At 40.5% G+C, this 18,888-nt stretch overlaps 1 protein-coding gene across 7 annotated transcripts in view; it reads right to left on the reverse strand.

The window, feature by feature from the left end:
- Positions 1–18,888, reverse strand: part of LOC122559093 (contactin-4-like) — a 2,522,648-nt gene that overhangs the window by 980,487 nt on the left and 1,523,273 nt on the right. For all 7 annotated transcript variants that reach the window (XM_043708367.1, XM_043708366.1, XM_043708371.1 and 4 more), the window contains one exon: positions 17,710–17,836. In XM_043708367.1, the coding sequence (XP_043564302.1) occupies positions 17,710–17,836 (127 nt within the window). The remainder of the gene's footprint in view (positions 1–17,709; positions 17,837–18,888) is intronic.

An 18,888-nucleotide genomic window follows, 5' to 3' on the forward strand; every position in this document is an offset into this window, starting at 1 on the left:
AACTGAACAGGGTATACCTTTGTAAGTTTTGGAAGCTTGATTGATGACAAGTAGTCAACCGATTTTATTTGACTTTACTCTGATGGTTTGATACAAGGGAGTAGCTGTCAACATCATTTCAGAGGGCACTTAAGTGTTAACCAAATTGCTGTGGGTCTGGTGTTACATACAGGTCAGACTGAATAAGGACAGCAGATTTCATTCCCCGAAGAATGTTAAGGATCAAGATAGCTTTTTAAACACAACACAGTTGACCCCATTGTCACAGTTACTGAGACTCAGGTATTTTTTATTTCAGATTAATATTCAATTCAAATTCCATGAGTCAGCAAGGCGAGATTTGAATTCTGATGTCTGAACTAGACCCTTAGTGCAGTGGAATTACCACAATGCCAGTATTCTGTTTTTTTTTAAAGCAGCTTTTGTTAACACACAACACAACTATTTAAAATTAAACACTAGGAAAGCAAATGGTACAGTTGTTGCAGTGCAATATGTGAGATAAAATTGTGAAGCTTAAATAGTCAGGGCTAAAGACAAGGGATAGGTTTTTGTTTGAGCATGTTAAGTAATTGGGTAGCAGTAACTTCTGAACATGCACTTGGAAAGAACCACATGAATTTTCATTCCAAGTGGTGAAGACAAACATTCATCAATGCACGACAAAAAGGCAAAAATAGGATATAAGGGTTTCTTTATGACTGGCTTGTGACATGCATTTTGCTTCTCGCAGGGTATCTTCACTGCTGCTCGCTTTTGTCATCACTCGCAACACAAGAAACTTAGGCACGGGTAATATGGCATTCAAATATCCAGTAGATAGGTATTTCAGCTGACTTCTATGGACAAATGGCACATTCACATTAAGTTCGATGCTGAGTTAAACATTAAGTCATTCAATCAAAAAGACTAGCATGCTTCCAATGGTGTGTCTTGCTTCAAATCCCTGGGTTAAGTTGCAGTTAGAGATTGTTATGCCATTGATCACATGCTATAATGTAGTGATGACTACATTATAACACATCTCTTAAAGCTATACTGACATTTTGATTTTTGAATAGGTAGGTTGATATACTGAGACACAGTGCAACCAGTGTACTAATTTAAATACTTCTTGATAAAAATGTTGTTTCCAGTTTTGATACATTTACTTCACTTCTCAATTGTTACACAAAGCTTAGCAACCTTGTGTGGTCAATTGCTTGTTATGGCCACTGAAACACAGTGATTATTTCCTTTTAAAACTACTTTAGTTTGTGAAGGAGCGAGGTATTAAAATCAGATGACAGGATTTGAAAATCAATAGCCTATTTTTCACCACAATGATGGACTGAAAATTTCATAAATGTTAAGCGGAAAAGAACAATTGAATAAGAAAAAAGTGAATAAGGAAATCTAGTTGCGCAGGATGAATTTATAATAACATTAATAAATATTTTGCACGGCATTTTTCCAAATGAGGGAAGCTGTTAAAATGTAGGCAAACTAAACTAGGATGTGAAACAATTGTTAATCACTGCAGAAAAAGGTGTCCACTTCCAAATGAAGAGTCATGTCAGCCTCAAAACATCAGATTCTTCACCCCTCTCTAGAGATGCGACCAAATTACCGAGTTACTCCAGCAATTTCTTTTTTTATTACCATATTAAATTAAGCAAGTTTGTAAAAATTAGCAGAACTCAGTATGGATAAGTTAATAGGCCCGGATGGCATGCAGTCTAGGCTGTTGCAGAAAGACACAAGATAGCTTTTGTGAACAACTTATCGATCCTCGTGAGGCATATAACAGATGAACTGTAAACAATGTAACAAGAAGGAAAAGGATAAAGTAACTATGTATAGATATGTGGCCTAAAAGGCTGCATCACTTATATTTAACCTGTGGAAGAAGCTGAGTGGTGTATTCAGAACAGATGGACTGTATAGGACAGTGCCTGTATTTAAGTACACTCTTGAGGTAAAGCTATTTTCATATCAACAACATTTTCCTCCAAGACTATTTCACTGTTGAGGAGAGACATACAAATTATCTTGCCTACAGGTGTGGAGTCATGCTGAAAAACATTTCTACAGTACCATCTGTGTTGTGAAGCACACTTTGGAGATTACCCATCTATGAACCAGCAATAGCCTACTGCAGATGTTGGTCAATACCATCATTTAGTTTCAACCATCCTGGCTGAATTGGCTCCCTGAAGAAGCAGGCTGTTCTTACGCTGGCAAATTAATCAAGCTCACTAATTGCTGTGGTTTGTGACCAAAGAGGAACAAAAAGATGAAAGTAATGTGAGTGCCTAGTTGATTAGCTCATCAATGCTGTGAAGGGCTTGTCCAGGAATATGAAGAATGGAATGTGCAACAAAGGGCAACTGCTAGTTTGTACTTCAGTTCCTTGTTTTTTTATTAGAAAATGCTGAAGAAAATAAATAGAAACAGATGAAACGTGTGATTTTGTTGGGATCAGGTGGAATCTGGTTTTGTATTGTAAATTGAGGCAATTCAGAGGTGGTGTTTTGGAGTGATTCCTGAGATGACAAAGTTATTTTATAAGGAAAGGTTAATAAGATTGGCTCTATACTCAATGATGTTTTTGAAGAATACAAGTTGACCTTGTTCAAACATAAGATTTGATTGAGGAACAAATTACTGAAGATGCTGGAATCTACTAAAACAACAAATGCTGGAGATCACAGCAGGTCAGGCAGCATCCATGGAGAGAGAGAGCAAGCCAAACTTTGAGTCTAGTTGAGCTCAGATGAAAAGTTATCTAGACTCGAAACATTAGATAACAATGAGGGTTCAACAAAATAGATACCAAGAAAACATTTCCCCTTGTGGGGGAATCTAAAAACTAGGGAGCACAGATTCATAATGAGGGACCACCCATTGAAGATGAGATGAGTAGAAGTTTGTGCTATCAGCAAGTCATTAAACTTTGTAATTGTGCACCTGAGGGAACAATGGTAACTGGCGCATTGACCCAGTTGGACAGATTTTGGAAATTTAGGAGAGTCAAGAGACATGAGGAATGGGCAGAAAAGTAAGTCTGTAGCCAAGATTAAATCAGACTTGATCTTGCTGAATGGTTAAAAAGACTTGAGACTATGCAGCTTCTCATTTCCTATGTATCTCAGAGGACAGTTAGTGATATATTAAATAGAGGATTTTCATCCTGAAACACAGAACTCCAGACATTGCTTTCTCTTGGATTTGATAACAGTTTTTTGAAGAGGCGAATAGCTCAAAAAAATCATTATTTGAAATGGAGTGTAAATATGAGAAAAACATGGAAAAACAATTTGTTTAATCTATAAACCACAGAGAGAATTGAAGAAGGAATGTTTAATTCAAAACTAAATAAAGTTTGGACAATGAAATGTTTTTAATCAACCTGTTCAGACAGCCTCTGAAACATCTCTACAGCATTTGGATCTTAAACTTCTATATAATCTGGCTCAGAGATAGTGATGCTACAACTACACAATAAGACTCCGCAATCATGAAAAGTATGCTAACTAAAAGCAGATTAATGAGATCAAGGTATATTTTCTGAATTAACACAACCATTAAAACAACGTATATTTTCTTAAGGTGAGCAATGCGCTTGCTCCGGAAATAGCTGAGAGATTGAAACCATTTTCTGAGAGATTTCTTTGAGGACTGCATGCTAAATACTAGAGAAGTTCTGTCTAAACAATTTCTGATAAATGTGGCCCATGGCATGCGCTGGGACATTGCATCAGGATCATTACAAAAAAAAGGTTTGACACCCTTGCTTTGGAACAATGAATGACGTGGCATAAATCCAGTGCATCCTTTGCAGCAGAACAATCATCACTTTTTCATGTTAATATCCAGGTGAAGGAAAATGAGAAGGCAGGGCACTCAGAAGGAATTCAATCATTGTTTGAAATTAACTGATTCCTCTCATTTTTATGAAATAAATTGTTTGTGTTATTGACAGAGCGATATTTAGAGCATTTCAATTGACAAAACAAAGATGTGATTAGAACAAAACAATTCCTTTGCATAACAGGTTGAGAAGCTGGACAATGCGAAACCGAGACCATCTCCCCACTGGTATAGGAGACCACGCGAGCTAAACAATTGGGAAATTCCGTGCTTCGTGTTAACATTGGAATTTCTTTTGAAAAATGAGATAAAAATGGATGAAAAATGAAATCTAGTGAGAAAGATATTGTTGACAAGCAGTGTTTACCAAATTTATTTTAAAAAAATACCCTGGATATAGATGATTTATTTGTTGGGAAGACATTCTTGAATTGCACTTGGGCCACATGAATTGGACATTTGGCAAATGATGAAGATGCATGTTTAAAGGTTATCTGATTAAACTATCTGATTAGACAAATATTATGGGATATTGCTGAATGTGGAAAGGTGATATGGGAAGAAATATAAAGCTTAAAAGTTGACCCCAAATAGAAAACAGCTGAAGGGTGGGAAGAAATGAAGATTGTACCTTCATTTTAAAATTCCTTAAAACTTGGCAAATGCAGGGGAAAAACAACTTGCTGCATTGTGTGTTTTCGAACCAAATGCAAAAAAATGTAATACTAAATATCTACAAGTGATGATTATGTTGTAGTTTAAATTCTGTGTACAATTTTCATTAACAGCCTATTATATAATCAGAGTTTTATTTTTAGCAAGAATGAGGCAACGCAACTGATTTCTATAGAAACCTACATTTCTGCTCTTGGATTTCATTGAATAATATCCATCCACTTCAAGAAGCTTTGGATTCTGCTTCCATTAGAAAGAACGCCAAAGCTCAGGAAACACACGTGTATGTCTATTGGTATATCATGGCTGACAAATTATGGACTGGATATTACCATTTGGGTGATCTTGGCACTAGGAAGACCAGAAGTGGGTTGAAAACACACAAAAGTTCATACTCCAAATGTTTTGTCATGATTCATTAACTGAGCAACTATATTGATATAAAGCTTTAGGGTTTTGTAATGAATCAGAAAAGTTGTCTATGATCAAAATCCACACCTGACTGTTAATAGTCTCTGTATTTAAAACAATGCTGATGGGACAGAATGGAAGTATTCTACAATGGCAAGTATTAGAACTTTGGGTAAAGTCATTTTATCTTCATAAGTTAACACACTGAGTAAAGATCTTTGCTTTATCAAGTTAAAAAAATCACACAACACCAGGTTATAATCCAACAGGTTTATTTGGAAACATTAGCTTTTGAAAGCCAGTGTTTCCAAATAAGCCTGTTGGACTATAACCTGGTGTGTGATTCTTAAACATTGTCCACATCAGTCCAACACCGGCACCTCCAAGTCATAGTCTATGGAAGTTACAATAGATGAGTATATGTTCAGCTGTTCTGTGGCTGTCAATGCTTTAGCTGCTCACTTCACCTATTCTGAATGCAGTCATTTCTATGTTTTCTCTGGTTCACAATTGATCACTTTGACAAAACCAGGGCTGCCTTTTCCAAAGAGAGAGAGAGAGAATGACATGGCTTCTCAGCATGTCTTCAGAATAGCATTGCCTTAAACTCCACTCCTTCTTGTTAAGGAGCCCATAAAGCACGTTACTCACTTATACATTCCAGAGAGATTCTATCAGTTCACATCTGCAGCAGTCATGGCTTCAAAACCAATAATTACATTTTGATATCTCGAGCAGAAGTATTTGAAATGTTCAGGATGGTCTGAACAAGGGCGTGTTCTATGCTCCCCAGAGATTTGAAGGTCTTGTTTCAGCCCACTTGGTTAAATGCTAAATCTTGAAATTAGCAGTAGACCAGGCGCTCTTGGCAGTTTGGCAATCTCTTAAACTCAGTTGGCAGTTTTTAAAAACAAAATTGTCTGTAGACGGTGTAATTACTAAAAGAAAACCATAAAAAAGGAAAACTAGAAACAGTATCTTCAAAACAAAAAAACAATTCTTGTAACACAAGTGAGACAAATAAATAGCATATCAGACATCCCTGGAACTGATGTTGTAGACCATAGAGTAATATGGATCCCGTTTGATGGGAGGAAGAAGCCCATCTTATAGACAATTATGGCTGGAAGTGTTCTGAGGAGTGTTCACCTTCACTCACGTATAGCATACTGAAAAATATTCAATGCGTGCATCACAGCAGAAAAGATGAGATGTAAGGCATTTTCAAGTACGAGCCTCCACATCCTGATTGTACCAGCATTTCTTTTTTATGCAATACTCCTTAAACATATGCTTTTCAAATATAGCCATCCCCCTCTATTTGGAGGCAAGTCTCCCCAATCTGAATTGTTGATTATAGCTGGCACTTGTTTTGTAGCGATTTCACACCCATTCTTCAGAGTCACCCTTCACAAATGCTGTCCTCACATCCTTTCAACACATTCCATTTCTCTCACACATAATTCTTCTTGCAAATTACAAGGGTGCACTTCAAGTCACATGATATTTGGCCCTCCATGATTGAGAGACAGGTGAGAGGTAGCATTGGGATGATCAGCATACATACGAGAATTGATATTATGCTTTTGGATGATGTCACTAAGGGGTCAGATTATAAACAGAAGGGGAAAAGGATAAGTCCATGAGGAAATACCAAAGTGAGGTAGCACAAAGAGAAGCCAATTCAAGTGGTTGACAGGCCACCATCGATAGTAAAAGACTATACTCCATTAACGGTATGCTGAAATGTGACCACAAAAGGTTGTTGTACATTATCCAGGAGGCTGTCATGAAGTCTTCACTCACCACTAGTCAAGTCTGTCACAGATCTCCAGAGGTCCAAGCAGAGTCAGTGACTTGCTCCTTGGAGGCAATAGCGAGCCTCGAACAATGTAATTGATCGTACCAATGTGGAAACTTACCACTGATGCAAAAGGAACTTTCAACTCTCAAATTCTAGGAGCAGTAATTACTGTTTTATAAGCTTACATTGTTTTGGTACATTGGGGGAAAAAAGATCAAAACAACTGCACTATAAAATGGAGGAAGACAGACAAAGGCAGAGACCACATAGTCAAAGAAAGAAACCTACACTGCTGTCTGACACACAGTAGTGAATCTGCATTGTGACTGTCTTTGCTGTTTGAGTTCAAATATCTCTGGATATCAGAGTGTGTCTAAGTAAAGATACAACAAAGTTCAAAGCTGACCTTGAAGGAACCTGCGTGGGAGAGCTCACAGTACAGGAGAAGCTAGTGCATAGTTTTTAAGTGTAACCTTGCTATAAATTGAGAGTAGTGAATAGAGTGGGTTCTATTTTTGATGATACATTTTGAGAGCTAGCTCTTGATTAAATTTTAAAAAGTATAAAACATAGATACGACGTTAGCCTGGAGCAGCGTTTTTTAGAGCAATAAGATGGTGCTATTTTCTGGGACTGTAGATTGTGAAGGAGCAAAGATGGTGATGCGACATAGGAAGGGAAAAGGATGAGATTCTGAAGAGAAAGTATAGAAAGTTAGGCAGGAGTTCAAAAAGGAGGTCCTTGAGGGCAGTAATATCTGGATTACTCTTGGGGCCATGAGTTAGTAAGGGTATGAACAGCAGGATAGAACAGATGAACATGTGGCTGAGGTCAGGTGCACCCTACAACTCTGTGGCAAGCGAGGGAAAGTGATTGCTGGGCCCCTTGCTGAGGCATTTGTATCATCAATAGTCACAGGTGACATGCCGGAAGACTGGAGTTAGCTAACATGGTGCCATTATTTAAGAAAGGTAGTAAGGACAAGCCAGGGAACAATAGACCAGTGAGCCTGATATCGGTGGTAGGCAAGTTGTTGGAGGGAATTCTGAGGGACAGGATGTACATATATTTGGAAAGGCTAGGACTGATTAGGGATAGTCAACATGGCTTTGTGCGTGGAAAATCATGTCTCACAGACTTTATTGAGTTTTTTGAAGAAGTAACAAAGAGGATTGATGAGGGCAGAGTGATGGACGTGATCTATATGGACTTCAGTAAGGTGTTCAACAAGGTTCCCCATGGGAGACGGTTAGTAAGGTAAGGTCACCTGGAATACAGGGAGAACTAGCCATTTGGATACAGAACTGGCTTTAATGGAGAAAACAGAGGGTGGTGGTGGGTTGCCTTTCAGACTGGAGACTTGGGACCAGTGGAGTGGCACAAGGATCAGTGCTGGGTCCACTAATGCGAACATAGGAAGTATAGTTAGTGAGGTTAAAGATGCCATCAAAATTGAAGGTATAGTGGAAAGTGAAGAAGGTTGCCTCAGAGTGCAACGGGATCTTAATCAGATGAGCCAATGGCCTGAGTCATCTCAGATGGGGTTTAATATAGATAAATGCGAGGTACTGCATTTTGAAAAGGCAAATCAGGACAGGACTTATAAACTTAATGGTAAGGTTCTGTGGAGTGTTGCTGAACAAAGAGACCTTGGAGTGCAGGTTCATAGCTCCTTGAAAGTGGAGTCGCAGGTAGGTAGGATAGTGAAGAAGGCGTTTGGTACGCTTTCCTTTATTGGTCAGAGCATCGAGTATAGGAGTTGAGAAGTCATGTTGTGGCTGTATAGGACATTGGTTTGGCCAGTTTTGGAATATTGTGTGCAATTCTGTTCTTCCTGCTAAAGGGCATTGTGAAACTTGAAAGGGTTCAGACAAGATTTACAAGGATGTCAGATTTGAGCGATAGGGAGAGGCTGAATAGGCTGTTTCCCCTGGAACATCGGAGTTCTGAGGGATGACCTTATAGAGGTTTATAAAATCATGAGGGGCAGAGAAAGGGTAAATAGACAAGATCTTTCCTCTGGGGTGGGGGATTTCAAAACTAGATGGCATAGGTTTAGGGTGAGAGGGGAAAAATTTAAAAGGAACCTAAGGGCAACTTTTCCACGCAGAGAATGATGCATCAATGGATTGAGCTGCAGAGGAAGTGGTGGAGACTGGTCCAATTACAACAATTAAAAAGGCATCTGAATGGGTATATGAATAGGAAGGGTTTAGAGGGATATGGGCCAAGTGCTGGTAAATGGGACTAAATTTGTGGTGTGTTGGTAAGGAAAGGATTTTCTGTTTTTTAAAAATTTTATCGTGTGATTGGCAAAAGCCTTTCTTACCTTTTTCGTAACTTCAGTCTCAACTTAGATAAAACTTAAGGCTAACAATGGCAGGAGATCTCAGACTCATGTTATGCTCCTCTTGCTCAATGTGGGAGCTCAGGGACACAGCTGATGTCCTTGGCTCCTTCACGTGCAGTAAGTGTGTCCAGTTGCAGCTGTTGTTAGACCCCTGCATGACGGCTCTGGAGCTGCAGATGGACTCACTTGGGAGCACCCGTGGTGGTGAGGGGGTTGTGGATAGCACGTTTAGTGAATTGGTCACACCACGGTTAGGATTGCTGAGGGAGAAAGGGAATGGGTGACCAAAAGGCAGAGAAAGAGCAGGAAAGCAGTGCAGGTGTCCCCTGCAGTCATCTCCATTCAAAACAGGTTTACGGTTTTGGATACTGTTGGGGGAGATGGTTCACCAGGAGAAGGCAGCAGTAGCCAAGTTCAAGGCATCATGGCTGGCTCTGTTGTTCAGAAGGACAGGAAAAAGAGTGGATGGGCTATAGTCATAAGGGATTCAATTGCAAGGGGAGTAGATAGGCGGTTCTGTGGTCAAAAATGCGATTCCTGAATGGTATGTTGCGTCCCAGGTGCATGGGTCAGGGATGTCTCAGATCGGCTGCAGAAAATTCTCAAGGGGGATGGTGAACAGCCAGTTGTCGTGGTGCATGCAGGCACCAATGATATAAGTAAAAAAACGGGATGAGCTCCAACAAGAAGAATTTAGGGAGTTAGAAAACAAGTTAAAAAGTAAGACTTCAGAGATAGTAATCTCAGGATTTCTACCAGTGCCGTGTGCGAGTCAGATGGGGATGACAGAATAAGCAGGATGAATGCGTGGCTTGAGAGATGGTGCAGGAGGGAGGGGCTCAGATTTTTGGGTTATTGAAACCGCTTCTGGGAGTGGTGGGACTATTACAAATTAGATGGTCTACACCTGGGTCACACTGGAAACAATGTCCTTGGAGGTGCTTTTGCTAACGCTGTTGGGGAGAGTTTAAACTAATGCAGTAGGGGGATGGGAACCAAATGATGAGGTTCGTGCACAGGAAGGAGGTAGTAACTAAAGCCTGTAAGGAACTAGATAATTAAGTCAGTGTGACTAAGAGGAAGAGTAGGCAGTGAGGAGAGGATGAACGCAGAGGGACTGGTGGTCTGAGGTGCATTTGTTTTAATGCAAGAAGTATAGTAGGTAAGGCAGATGAACATATGGCTTGGATTATGACCTGGGAGTATGATGTCATTGCTATTACTGAGATTTGGTTGAGGGAATGGCACGATTGGCAATTAAACATCCCAGGATATCGATGCTTCAGGTGGGATAGAGAGGGAGGTAAAAGGGGTGAAGGAGTTGCATTACTGGTCAAAGAAGACATCACAGCTGTGCTGAAGGAGGGCAATATGGGAGTAGTGAGGTAATATGGGCAGAGCTCAGAAATAGGAAGGGTGCAGTAATAATGTTGGGGCTCTACTACAGGCCTCCCAACAGTGAGTGTAAGATACAGGTACAAATGTGGAGAGAGATCATGGAAAGATGTAGGAATAACAGGGTATTGGTGACCGGAGATTTTAGTTTTCCCAACATTCACTGGGATTCACTTCGTGTTAGAGGTCTGATTGGAGCAGAATTTGTAAGGAGCATCCTGGAGGGTTTAATAAAGTGTAGGTTTGCTCGCTGAGCTGTAGGTTTGATATCCAGACGTTTCATTACCTGGCTCGGTAACATCATCAGTGGCAACCTCCAAGTGAAGTGAAGCTGTTGCCTCCTGCTTTCTATTTATATCTTTCTCCTGGATGGGGTTCCTGGGGTTTGTGGTGATGTCATTTCCTGTTCGTTTTCTGAGGGGTTGATAGATGGCATCTAGATCTATGTGCTTGTTTATGGCATTGTGTTTGGAGTGCCAGGCCTCTAGGAATTCTCTGGTATGTCTTTTCTTAGCCTGTGAGGAGAAAGTGAGGTCTGCAGATGCTGGAGATCAGAGCTGGAAATGTGTTGCTGGAAAAGCGCAGCAGGTCAGGCAGCATCCAGGGAACAGGAGAATCGACGTTTCGGGCATAAGCCCTTCTTCAGGAAAGTCTTAGCCTGTCTTAGCCTGTCCCAGGATAGACGTGTTGTCCCAGTCAAAATGATGGTTTTTGTCATCCATGTGTAGGGATATGATGGAGAGGGGGCCGTGTCTTTTTGTGGCTAGCTGGTGTTCATGTATCCTGGTGGCTAACTTTCTTCCTGTTTGTCCAACATAGTGTTTGTGGCAGTCCTTGCATGGAATTTTATAGATGACATTGGTTTTGTACATGGGTTGTACTGGGTCTTTTAAGTTTGTTACTTTTTGTTTGAGAGTGTTGGTGGGTTTGTGTGATACGAAGATTCTGAGGGGTCTTAGTAGTATGGCTGTCATTTCTGAAACTTCTTTGATATATGGTAAGGTGGTTAGGGTTTCTGGCTGTGTTTTGTCTGCTTGTCGTGGTTTGTTCTTGAGGATTCTGCACACTGCGCACCCCATCCAGGAGAAAGATATAAATAGAAAGCAGGAGACAACAGCTTCGCTTCACTTGGAGGTCGCCACTGATGATGTTACCTAGCCAGGTAATGAAACGTCTGGATATCAAACCTACAGCTCAGCGAGCAAACCTACACCCTAAACCTCAACCTGAATTACAAACCTTCACAAACCTTGCGGTTTAATAGAGCAATATATAAATAGGCCAACTCGTAATGGGGCCATATTGGACCTGGTGTTAGGGAATGAGCCCAACAGGTGGTTGAAGTTTCAGCAAGAAATTACTTTGGAAATAATGATCACAATTCCATAAGTTTTAGAATATTCACAAAGACCAGAGTGGTCCGAAAGGATGAGTGCTAAACTGGGGGAAGGCCAACTATAGCAAAATTCAGCAGGAGCTGGGGATGTAGATTTGGAGCAGCTGTTTGAAGGTCAATCCACATTTGATATGTGGGAGGCTTTTAAAGAGAGGTTGATTTGAGTTCAGGAGAGATATGTGTTCCTGTGAAAATGAGGGATAGAAATAGAAAGATGAGGGAACCATGGATGACATGTGAAGTCTAGCTAAGAGGAAAAAGGATGCATACTTAAGGTCGAGGCGACTGAAGACAGACAAAGCTTTGCAAGAATATCGGGAATATAGGACCAATCAGAAATGAGGAATTAAAAGAGCTGAAAGAGGTCATAAGATATTCTTAGCGAGCAGGGTTAAGGAAAACTCCAAAGCCTTTTATTCACATTTCAGGAGCAAGAGGGTACCTCATGAAAGGGTTGTCCCACTCAAGGACAAAGGAGGAAAGATATGCGTGGATTCAGAGAAAATGGGTGAGATTCTTAATGAGTATTTTGCATTGGTATTCACCGAGGAGAGGGGCATGGCAGATGTTCAGGTTAGGGATAGATCTTTGATTACTCTACATCAAGTCAGCAGGAGGAGAGAGGATGTTTTGGGCATTCTAAAAGGCATTAAGGTGGACAAGTCCCCAGGTCCGGATGGGATCTATGTCAGGTTACTGAGGGAAGCGAGAGAGGAAATAGCTGGGGCTTTAACAGATATCTATGCAGCATGCTTGAACATGGGGAAGGTCCCAGAGGACTGAAGAATTGCTGATGTTGTCCCCATGTTTACAAAGGGTAGCAGGTATAATCCAGGTAATCACAGACCTGTGAGCCTGACGTCAGTGGTAGGGAAGCTGCTGGAGAAGTTACTGAGGGATAGGATTTATAGCCATTTGGAAGAGTTTAGGCTATTAGTGATAGGCAGCATGGTTTTGTGCAAGGAAGCTCATGTCTTACAAACCTAATAGAATTCTTTGAAGAGGTGACAAAGCTGATTGATAAGGGAAGGGATGTAGATGTCATATACATGGATTTTAGTAAGGTGTTTGATAAGGTTCCCATGGTAGGTTGATGGAGAAGGTGAAGTCACATGGGGTCCAGGGTATTCTAGCTAGATGGACAGAGAACTGGTTGGGCATCAGGAGACAGACAGTAGTAGTGGAACGGAGCTTTTCAAAATGGAACCAGTGATCAGTGGTGTCCCAGAGGGATCCATGCTGGAAACCACTGTTGTTTGTAATATACATAAATGATTTGGAGGAAGGTGTAGATGGTCTGATTAACAGGTTTGCAGATGACACTATGATTGGTGGAGAAGCAGATAGTGACGGGAACTGTCAGAGAATACAGCAGAATATAGATAGATTGGAGAGTTGGGCAGATAAATGGCAGATAGAGTTCAATCCGGACAAGTACGAGGTGATGCATTTTGAAAGATCCAATTCAAGAGCGAACTATACAGTAAATAGTAAAGTCTTGGAAAAATTGATGTTCAGAGAGATCTGGGTGTTCAGGTCTATTGTTCCCTGAAGGTAGCAAGGCATACGGCATGCTTTCCTTCATCGGATGGGGTATTGAGTACAAGAGGCGGCAAGTCATGTTACAATTGTATTAGACTTTGGTTTGGCCATATTTAGAATACTACGTACAGTTTTGGTCACCACATTACCAAAAGGATTTGGATGCTTTGGAGAGGGTGCAGAGGAGGTTCACCATGGTGTTGACTGGTCTGGAGGTGCTAACTATGAGGAGAGGTTCAGTGGATTAGGATTATTTTCATTGGAAAGATGAGGGTTGAGACGGAAACTGATTGAGGCCTACAAAATCATGAGAGGTATAGACAGGATGGAGAGCAAGAAGCTTTTTCCCCAAAGCTTTTTCTCTGGGAATTTGTGCTTTTTGTGTTTATCTGTTTAAGTTAGGAATAGAGGTTAGCTTTTTAGTTTTAGTAGTTTTGGTAATGTTGGAAGGAATAGAGTCCGTATTTTCCCCCACTCGTCACACACTGAATGGGCTTCTTCCTCTCAGGGACCGTGGGCTGCAGTAAGTGGTCATGGCTAGCGATCTGTTCAGGTGGTGCACCTGGAATATAAAGGGGAGCCATTCCCCATTAAAAGAAAAAAGGTGCTCTCAAATCTGAGGAAAGAAAGAGTTTGACTGATAGGGAACATCTGAAGTTACAGCAGGGGGGATACGACAGGGTATTCTTTTCGTTCTTTAGCTCCAAAAGCAGAACAGTGGCCATACTTGTACGAAAGAACGTCCATTTTCAGGTGACAGATGAAATCAAGGATGCATTTGGAATGGTTCGTCATTCTCAAGGCGCTGATACACGGAAAAGAGTATTGCATCCTGAACGTTTATACTGTCTCCCGGCGCACCCTCTCAAAGTTTTAGTTTATGCCGTCTCTAGATTAATCAGGGAGAGAGCTGGCAATATCACTCCTGAATTGAGGAAGATCTATGCCAGATTCTGAGAGTTCAATGCGGAGTTATACTGGTTGGAGGGCGGCAGGGAAGATGCGAGAATGGAACCCTTCTTTGAGAACTTGGACCTTCCCAGTATAAACGCAGATCAGGCCTCCCTTTTAAATGCAGCTCCGACAGTACAGGAGGTGCAGGAGGCGATGAGTCAGCTCGAAAGTGCTAATGATTTGGAGATGCTGGTGTTGGACTGCGGTGTACAAAGTTACAAATCACACAACACCAGGTTACAGTCCAACAGGTTTAATTGGAAGCACTAGCTTTCGGAGCGCCGCTCCTTCATCTACCTGATTCCCAAATGAATTTTACAAGGAGTTCATACACATGTTAACTGAACCACTGCTGGGGTTGTATAGTCATTTGTATAGCCAGAACTGTCTTCCACCCTCTCTTAGGAAGGCTAATATTTCCCTTACCTTAAAGAAAGGGAAAGACCCCGAGGATTGCACATCGTATAGATCTATCTCGTTGTTGAATGTGGATTTTAAAATTCTATCAAAGGTGTTAGCTCTGAGACTGGATTATGTGCTGCCCATTATGATAAAAGAGGACCAGATGGGTTTTATCAAGGGCTGCAGCTCCTCCAACAATATCAGGTGGGTGTTGAATATAGTGCAAATATGTCAGGTTTGGTGATCTCCCTGGATGCAGAAAAGGCTTTTGATCGGGTGGAATGGTCATATCTCTTTGTTGTTCTAGATCGCTTTGGTCTGGGAGGGGCCTTCGCCAGGTGGGTGGCAGTGTTATATTAAAACCCCAAGGTGGCATTTATTACAAATGGGGTTAAATCGAGCAGTTTTGGTGTGGGGAGGGACAGCCAGGGCGAGGGGGTGATGGTGTGGGAATTGGTTGAGGTACTGAAGCTCGAAGACAGAATGGAGTTTCCTTTTGGATGGTCTCAGATAAGTTTTCTCTATCTGGGAATTTTTATTACCCCTCACGTCTGACAGCTGGACAGAGCAAACTTTGTGCAGCTGTTTGAGAGAATAAAGCAGGACTTGCAGCAATGGGAGAGACGACCCACATTGTAGCTAGGCCACATAGTCTTGATTAAAATGAATGTTCTTTCTCGATTGTTATATCCTATGAGGATGCTCCAGCTGTTATTACCCAAACAGCTGCTGCAGAGGTTTGCGGGATGGTTTGGATGATTTATGTGGTGCCGTAAACGTTCCTTAATTAAACTTAACAAGTTGCAACTTCCGCAGGGTATTGGGGGGGGGGGGGGAATGGGGAGGGATGGACCTCCCAGATCTGAGGAGATATCAAACAGACACCCTGCTGTCATATATAGGGAAATGGGTGCATAATGACTTGAAGTCGCTATGGCTTGATGTAGAGGCCTCGCAGGCGAAATGTCCTCTCATAAACTTACTGTTCATGGATAAGATTAGGTCAGTAGTTAAGCACCATGAAAGTCCGATTGTCATAAATACCGTAAAAGCATGGAGGATAATGTGCAGGGTGAGGACAATTGCCTAAAACGTCGCCGTTCACCCAGTTTGTGGGAGCCCCAGGATTTAGACCGGGGTCAATGGACTCCGGCTTCACAGCTTGGCAGGATAAACCAATGTCCTGTCTGGGAGACGTGTTTGAGGGAGAGGTCTTGATGTCATTTAGCCAATTAGGTCAGAAATGCGGAATCCCTTATAGGGACCTTTTCTGATATTTCCAGGTTAGGGATTACACACAGAAGAAGACCACGCGCTTGACCCGGCCCTACAAGTTGGATATAGAATATAGAGTGCACCGATGCGGGGGTGCTCTCTCAGTTAGTACCATATATCATCTGCAGAGAGGGAATGCCCTGGGGGATATGGAGAGACTCCATGAGATTTGGAATTAGGAGTTAGGGGAAGAAATCTCATCGGAAACATGGGAGAATATATGGGGGAATATAAAGAAAATTTCAATGTGTGATAACGCATAAGCGATGCAAGGGAAGATCCTCCACAGGGCCCATCTGGTGCCAGAGAGATTAGCGACATTTAAGAAATGATCTTCCCTGAAGTGTGCCAAATGTAAAAACAGTTTTGGCACTCTTACACATTGCTTTTGGTCCTGTTACAAGATCTGCAGATATTGGGGGGCCATAGTGAATGAGCTGGAGAGGATCCTGGGACATATTAAGCCAAATGCCCATTTAAGGAGTTAGGTTTTACCTAACTCAGATGAGGGATGAAAGGCACACAAAGGTTTAGGAATGGAGTTTCAGAACATGTCACTGAGACAGCCAAAGGCACGACTGGCCAAGATAGAACAAAAGAAATCAGGAATGTGCATGTAACCAGGACTAAAGATTCGGAGGTTTGCACTCCAAATGCAAGGAACAGCAAGAGATAGGGGAGTGGCTAAGAAGGAACTTAAATTCAAGAGGAAGAGTTTTAAAAATCTAGCATTTCCATATTTGGAGCTAACGCATTTGAGCAAGCAGAGGTATAATCCAAAAATGTGGGTGTATGAAATCAAAACAATGGAAGACCAACACAAAGTAATGGATTGCTGGGACAATAGAATAGATTGATTTGCTGGGTTTGCTGACGGAATCTTTCACAACAGAACACTACACTGCTTTTGATCATTTCTAATGATAAGGCACACATTCTATCCTGTCTTAAAATTGATTACATTCCAAATCTAAAAAGAGCATGTGTAAAATATATCAAATTCAGAATTTTATTCGGAGAAAACGTAACATTCACATTGCACTATGTGTCCTGTGTCCATCAAAGGATAACTTACAGGATGATTATTTTTCATCTGCAAATCATTTTGTTGACATCACATTACAATAAGTCAGCTGCAATCACTTGCTTCAAAAGAAATCTCTTAGCTTGCTTGGCTTTTTTTTTGAGGAACATATTTTGCATGATTCCACATGAATAAATAACCTTTTCAGTTATGTCTTTCTGAAATCAACTTATTTGAATGACTCAGAGCACGACATGAGAGTTTGTTGACTATTTTGGTTCCCTCTCCAATGCAGTATATCCTGGCCTCAGCAAAGCATAAGCTCTCAAAAGATGACTGAGGAAAAATGTATGGGATATGCAAGCACAGGGAAGATTATTGTCCAGTGGAAGTAAAGGAAAAGGAAAGCTGCATTATTTTCAGTCCTTGTTAATTAATTACCATTTGACAGATGTACAAAACTGAGTTTTTTTAATCCTTCTGATGTGATTATTTACAACTGCTATTTTTAATTCAGACCTTGTTCCAAACACTGACTCAAATCATGCTAACTTAAATAGAATATTTCAATGAATCTTCAAAGGACACCGTTTCTCTTAAAAGTACTGATTAAGACATTGCTCACAAACCTGTAATGTGGTGTTGGATTCCCTGTTGCTTCACAGTTCAGCGTTGCTTTCTCTTCCTCAGAATCCACAGGAAATACAATGTCATTCGGCTCATGGAGAAAAACTGGCCCATGTGGCTTGCCATTCCCTGTGTCAATAAAGAGAAACAGACTCTGTTAGGTTATATACACGAGGATTGTTAGAATAGGGGTGCCATTAGTAACAGGAAATAACACACATAGCAACTGTAAAACAATTTACATCTGCATGCAGAAAACATAAATCAGTTCAATTTCAAAAAAGATAGTGTCCTGCATCAAAATGATTGTCAACATGTCATTCCTGAACTCTAATATCCTTGTTTCCATTTCTAGAATGAATTGGAAGAAAAAAAGTAAATCAAACAGCTTTTAGGTGAAATCATTATTACAACTATTTAATGGGATATTCAGTTGTCACTTGCTTTCCAAATTCAGGGCATAAAATGAATGAAAAAAAAATTACCTTAGTCAACTAGGTTGACATTTCTACCTGTGACTATCCATACTTACAAAATTACATCTGAGGTTAACAATTCAAAATTTAACGTCAGATAAAAAAAAAATTCAGCATGAACGGCCATCATTTAATTAAAAGCGTCATTACAATTAATAACAGCTCTAGTTTTAGAAATGTTATCTTTGTGCAAATATATATCAAATCATTTGCAGCACACAATACTCATTGTATTGTCGAATATTTAATGGTACAATGATTATAGTTTAAGTCTATTTTGAAGCAATTTTTTGAAAGGCATATAATTAATCATCTGCATTTTATGAGCTCTGCTACTCCCTCTAAAAAGGCAAAGACATTTAATTTAAAAAGATCATTTTTAATGTCACAGAGCTCATGTGGTGTTATACAACACAATGTGTTTCTCAAAGATAACTTTGCTTGGTATTCAGGCTTTTGTCAAATTTTCCACCCATCTGTTTCACTCAAAATAAGAGGTTTTTAAAATCCTGAATAATAAGAAAATGGAGCGCATAACATACAAATATGTTGCTCAGAAAATCTGTCATGAGCAGACTTCATTTGAATTTTAAACATATAAGATCAGCTGTGAATTTTCATTAGAAGTAAAGGACTGGAATGGCAGTCTTACTTAGACTGTCATTTTGGCACTTATTTTTTTTAAACCAAAAGGCAAGACCACCA

The sequence above is a fragment of the Chiloscyllium plagiosum genome, chromosome 18 (genome assembly GCF_004010195.1).
Source record: "Chiloscyllium plagiosum isolate BGI_BamShark_2017 chromosome 18, ASM401019v2, whole genome shotgun sequence".
NCBI classification, from domain to species: Eukaryota; Metazoa; Chordata; class Chondrichthyes; order Orectolobiformes; family Hemiscylliidae; genus Chiloscyllium; species Chiloscyllium plagiosum.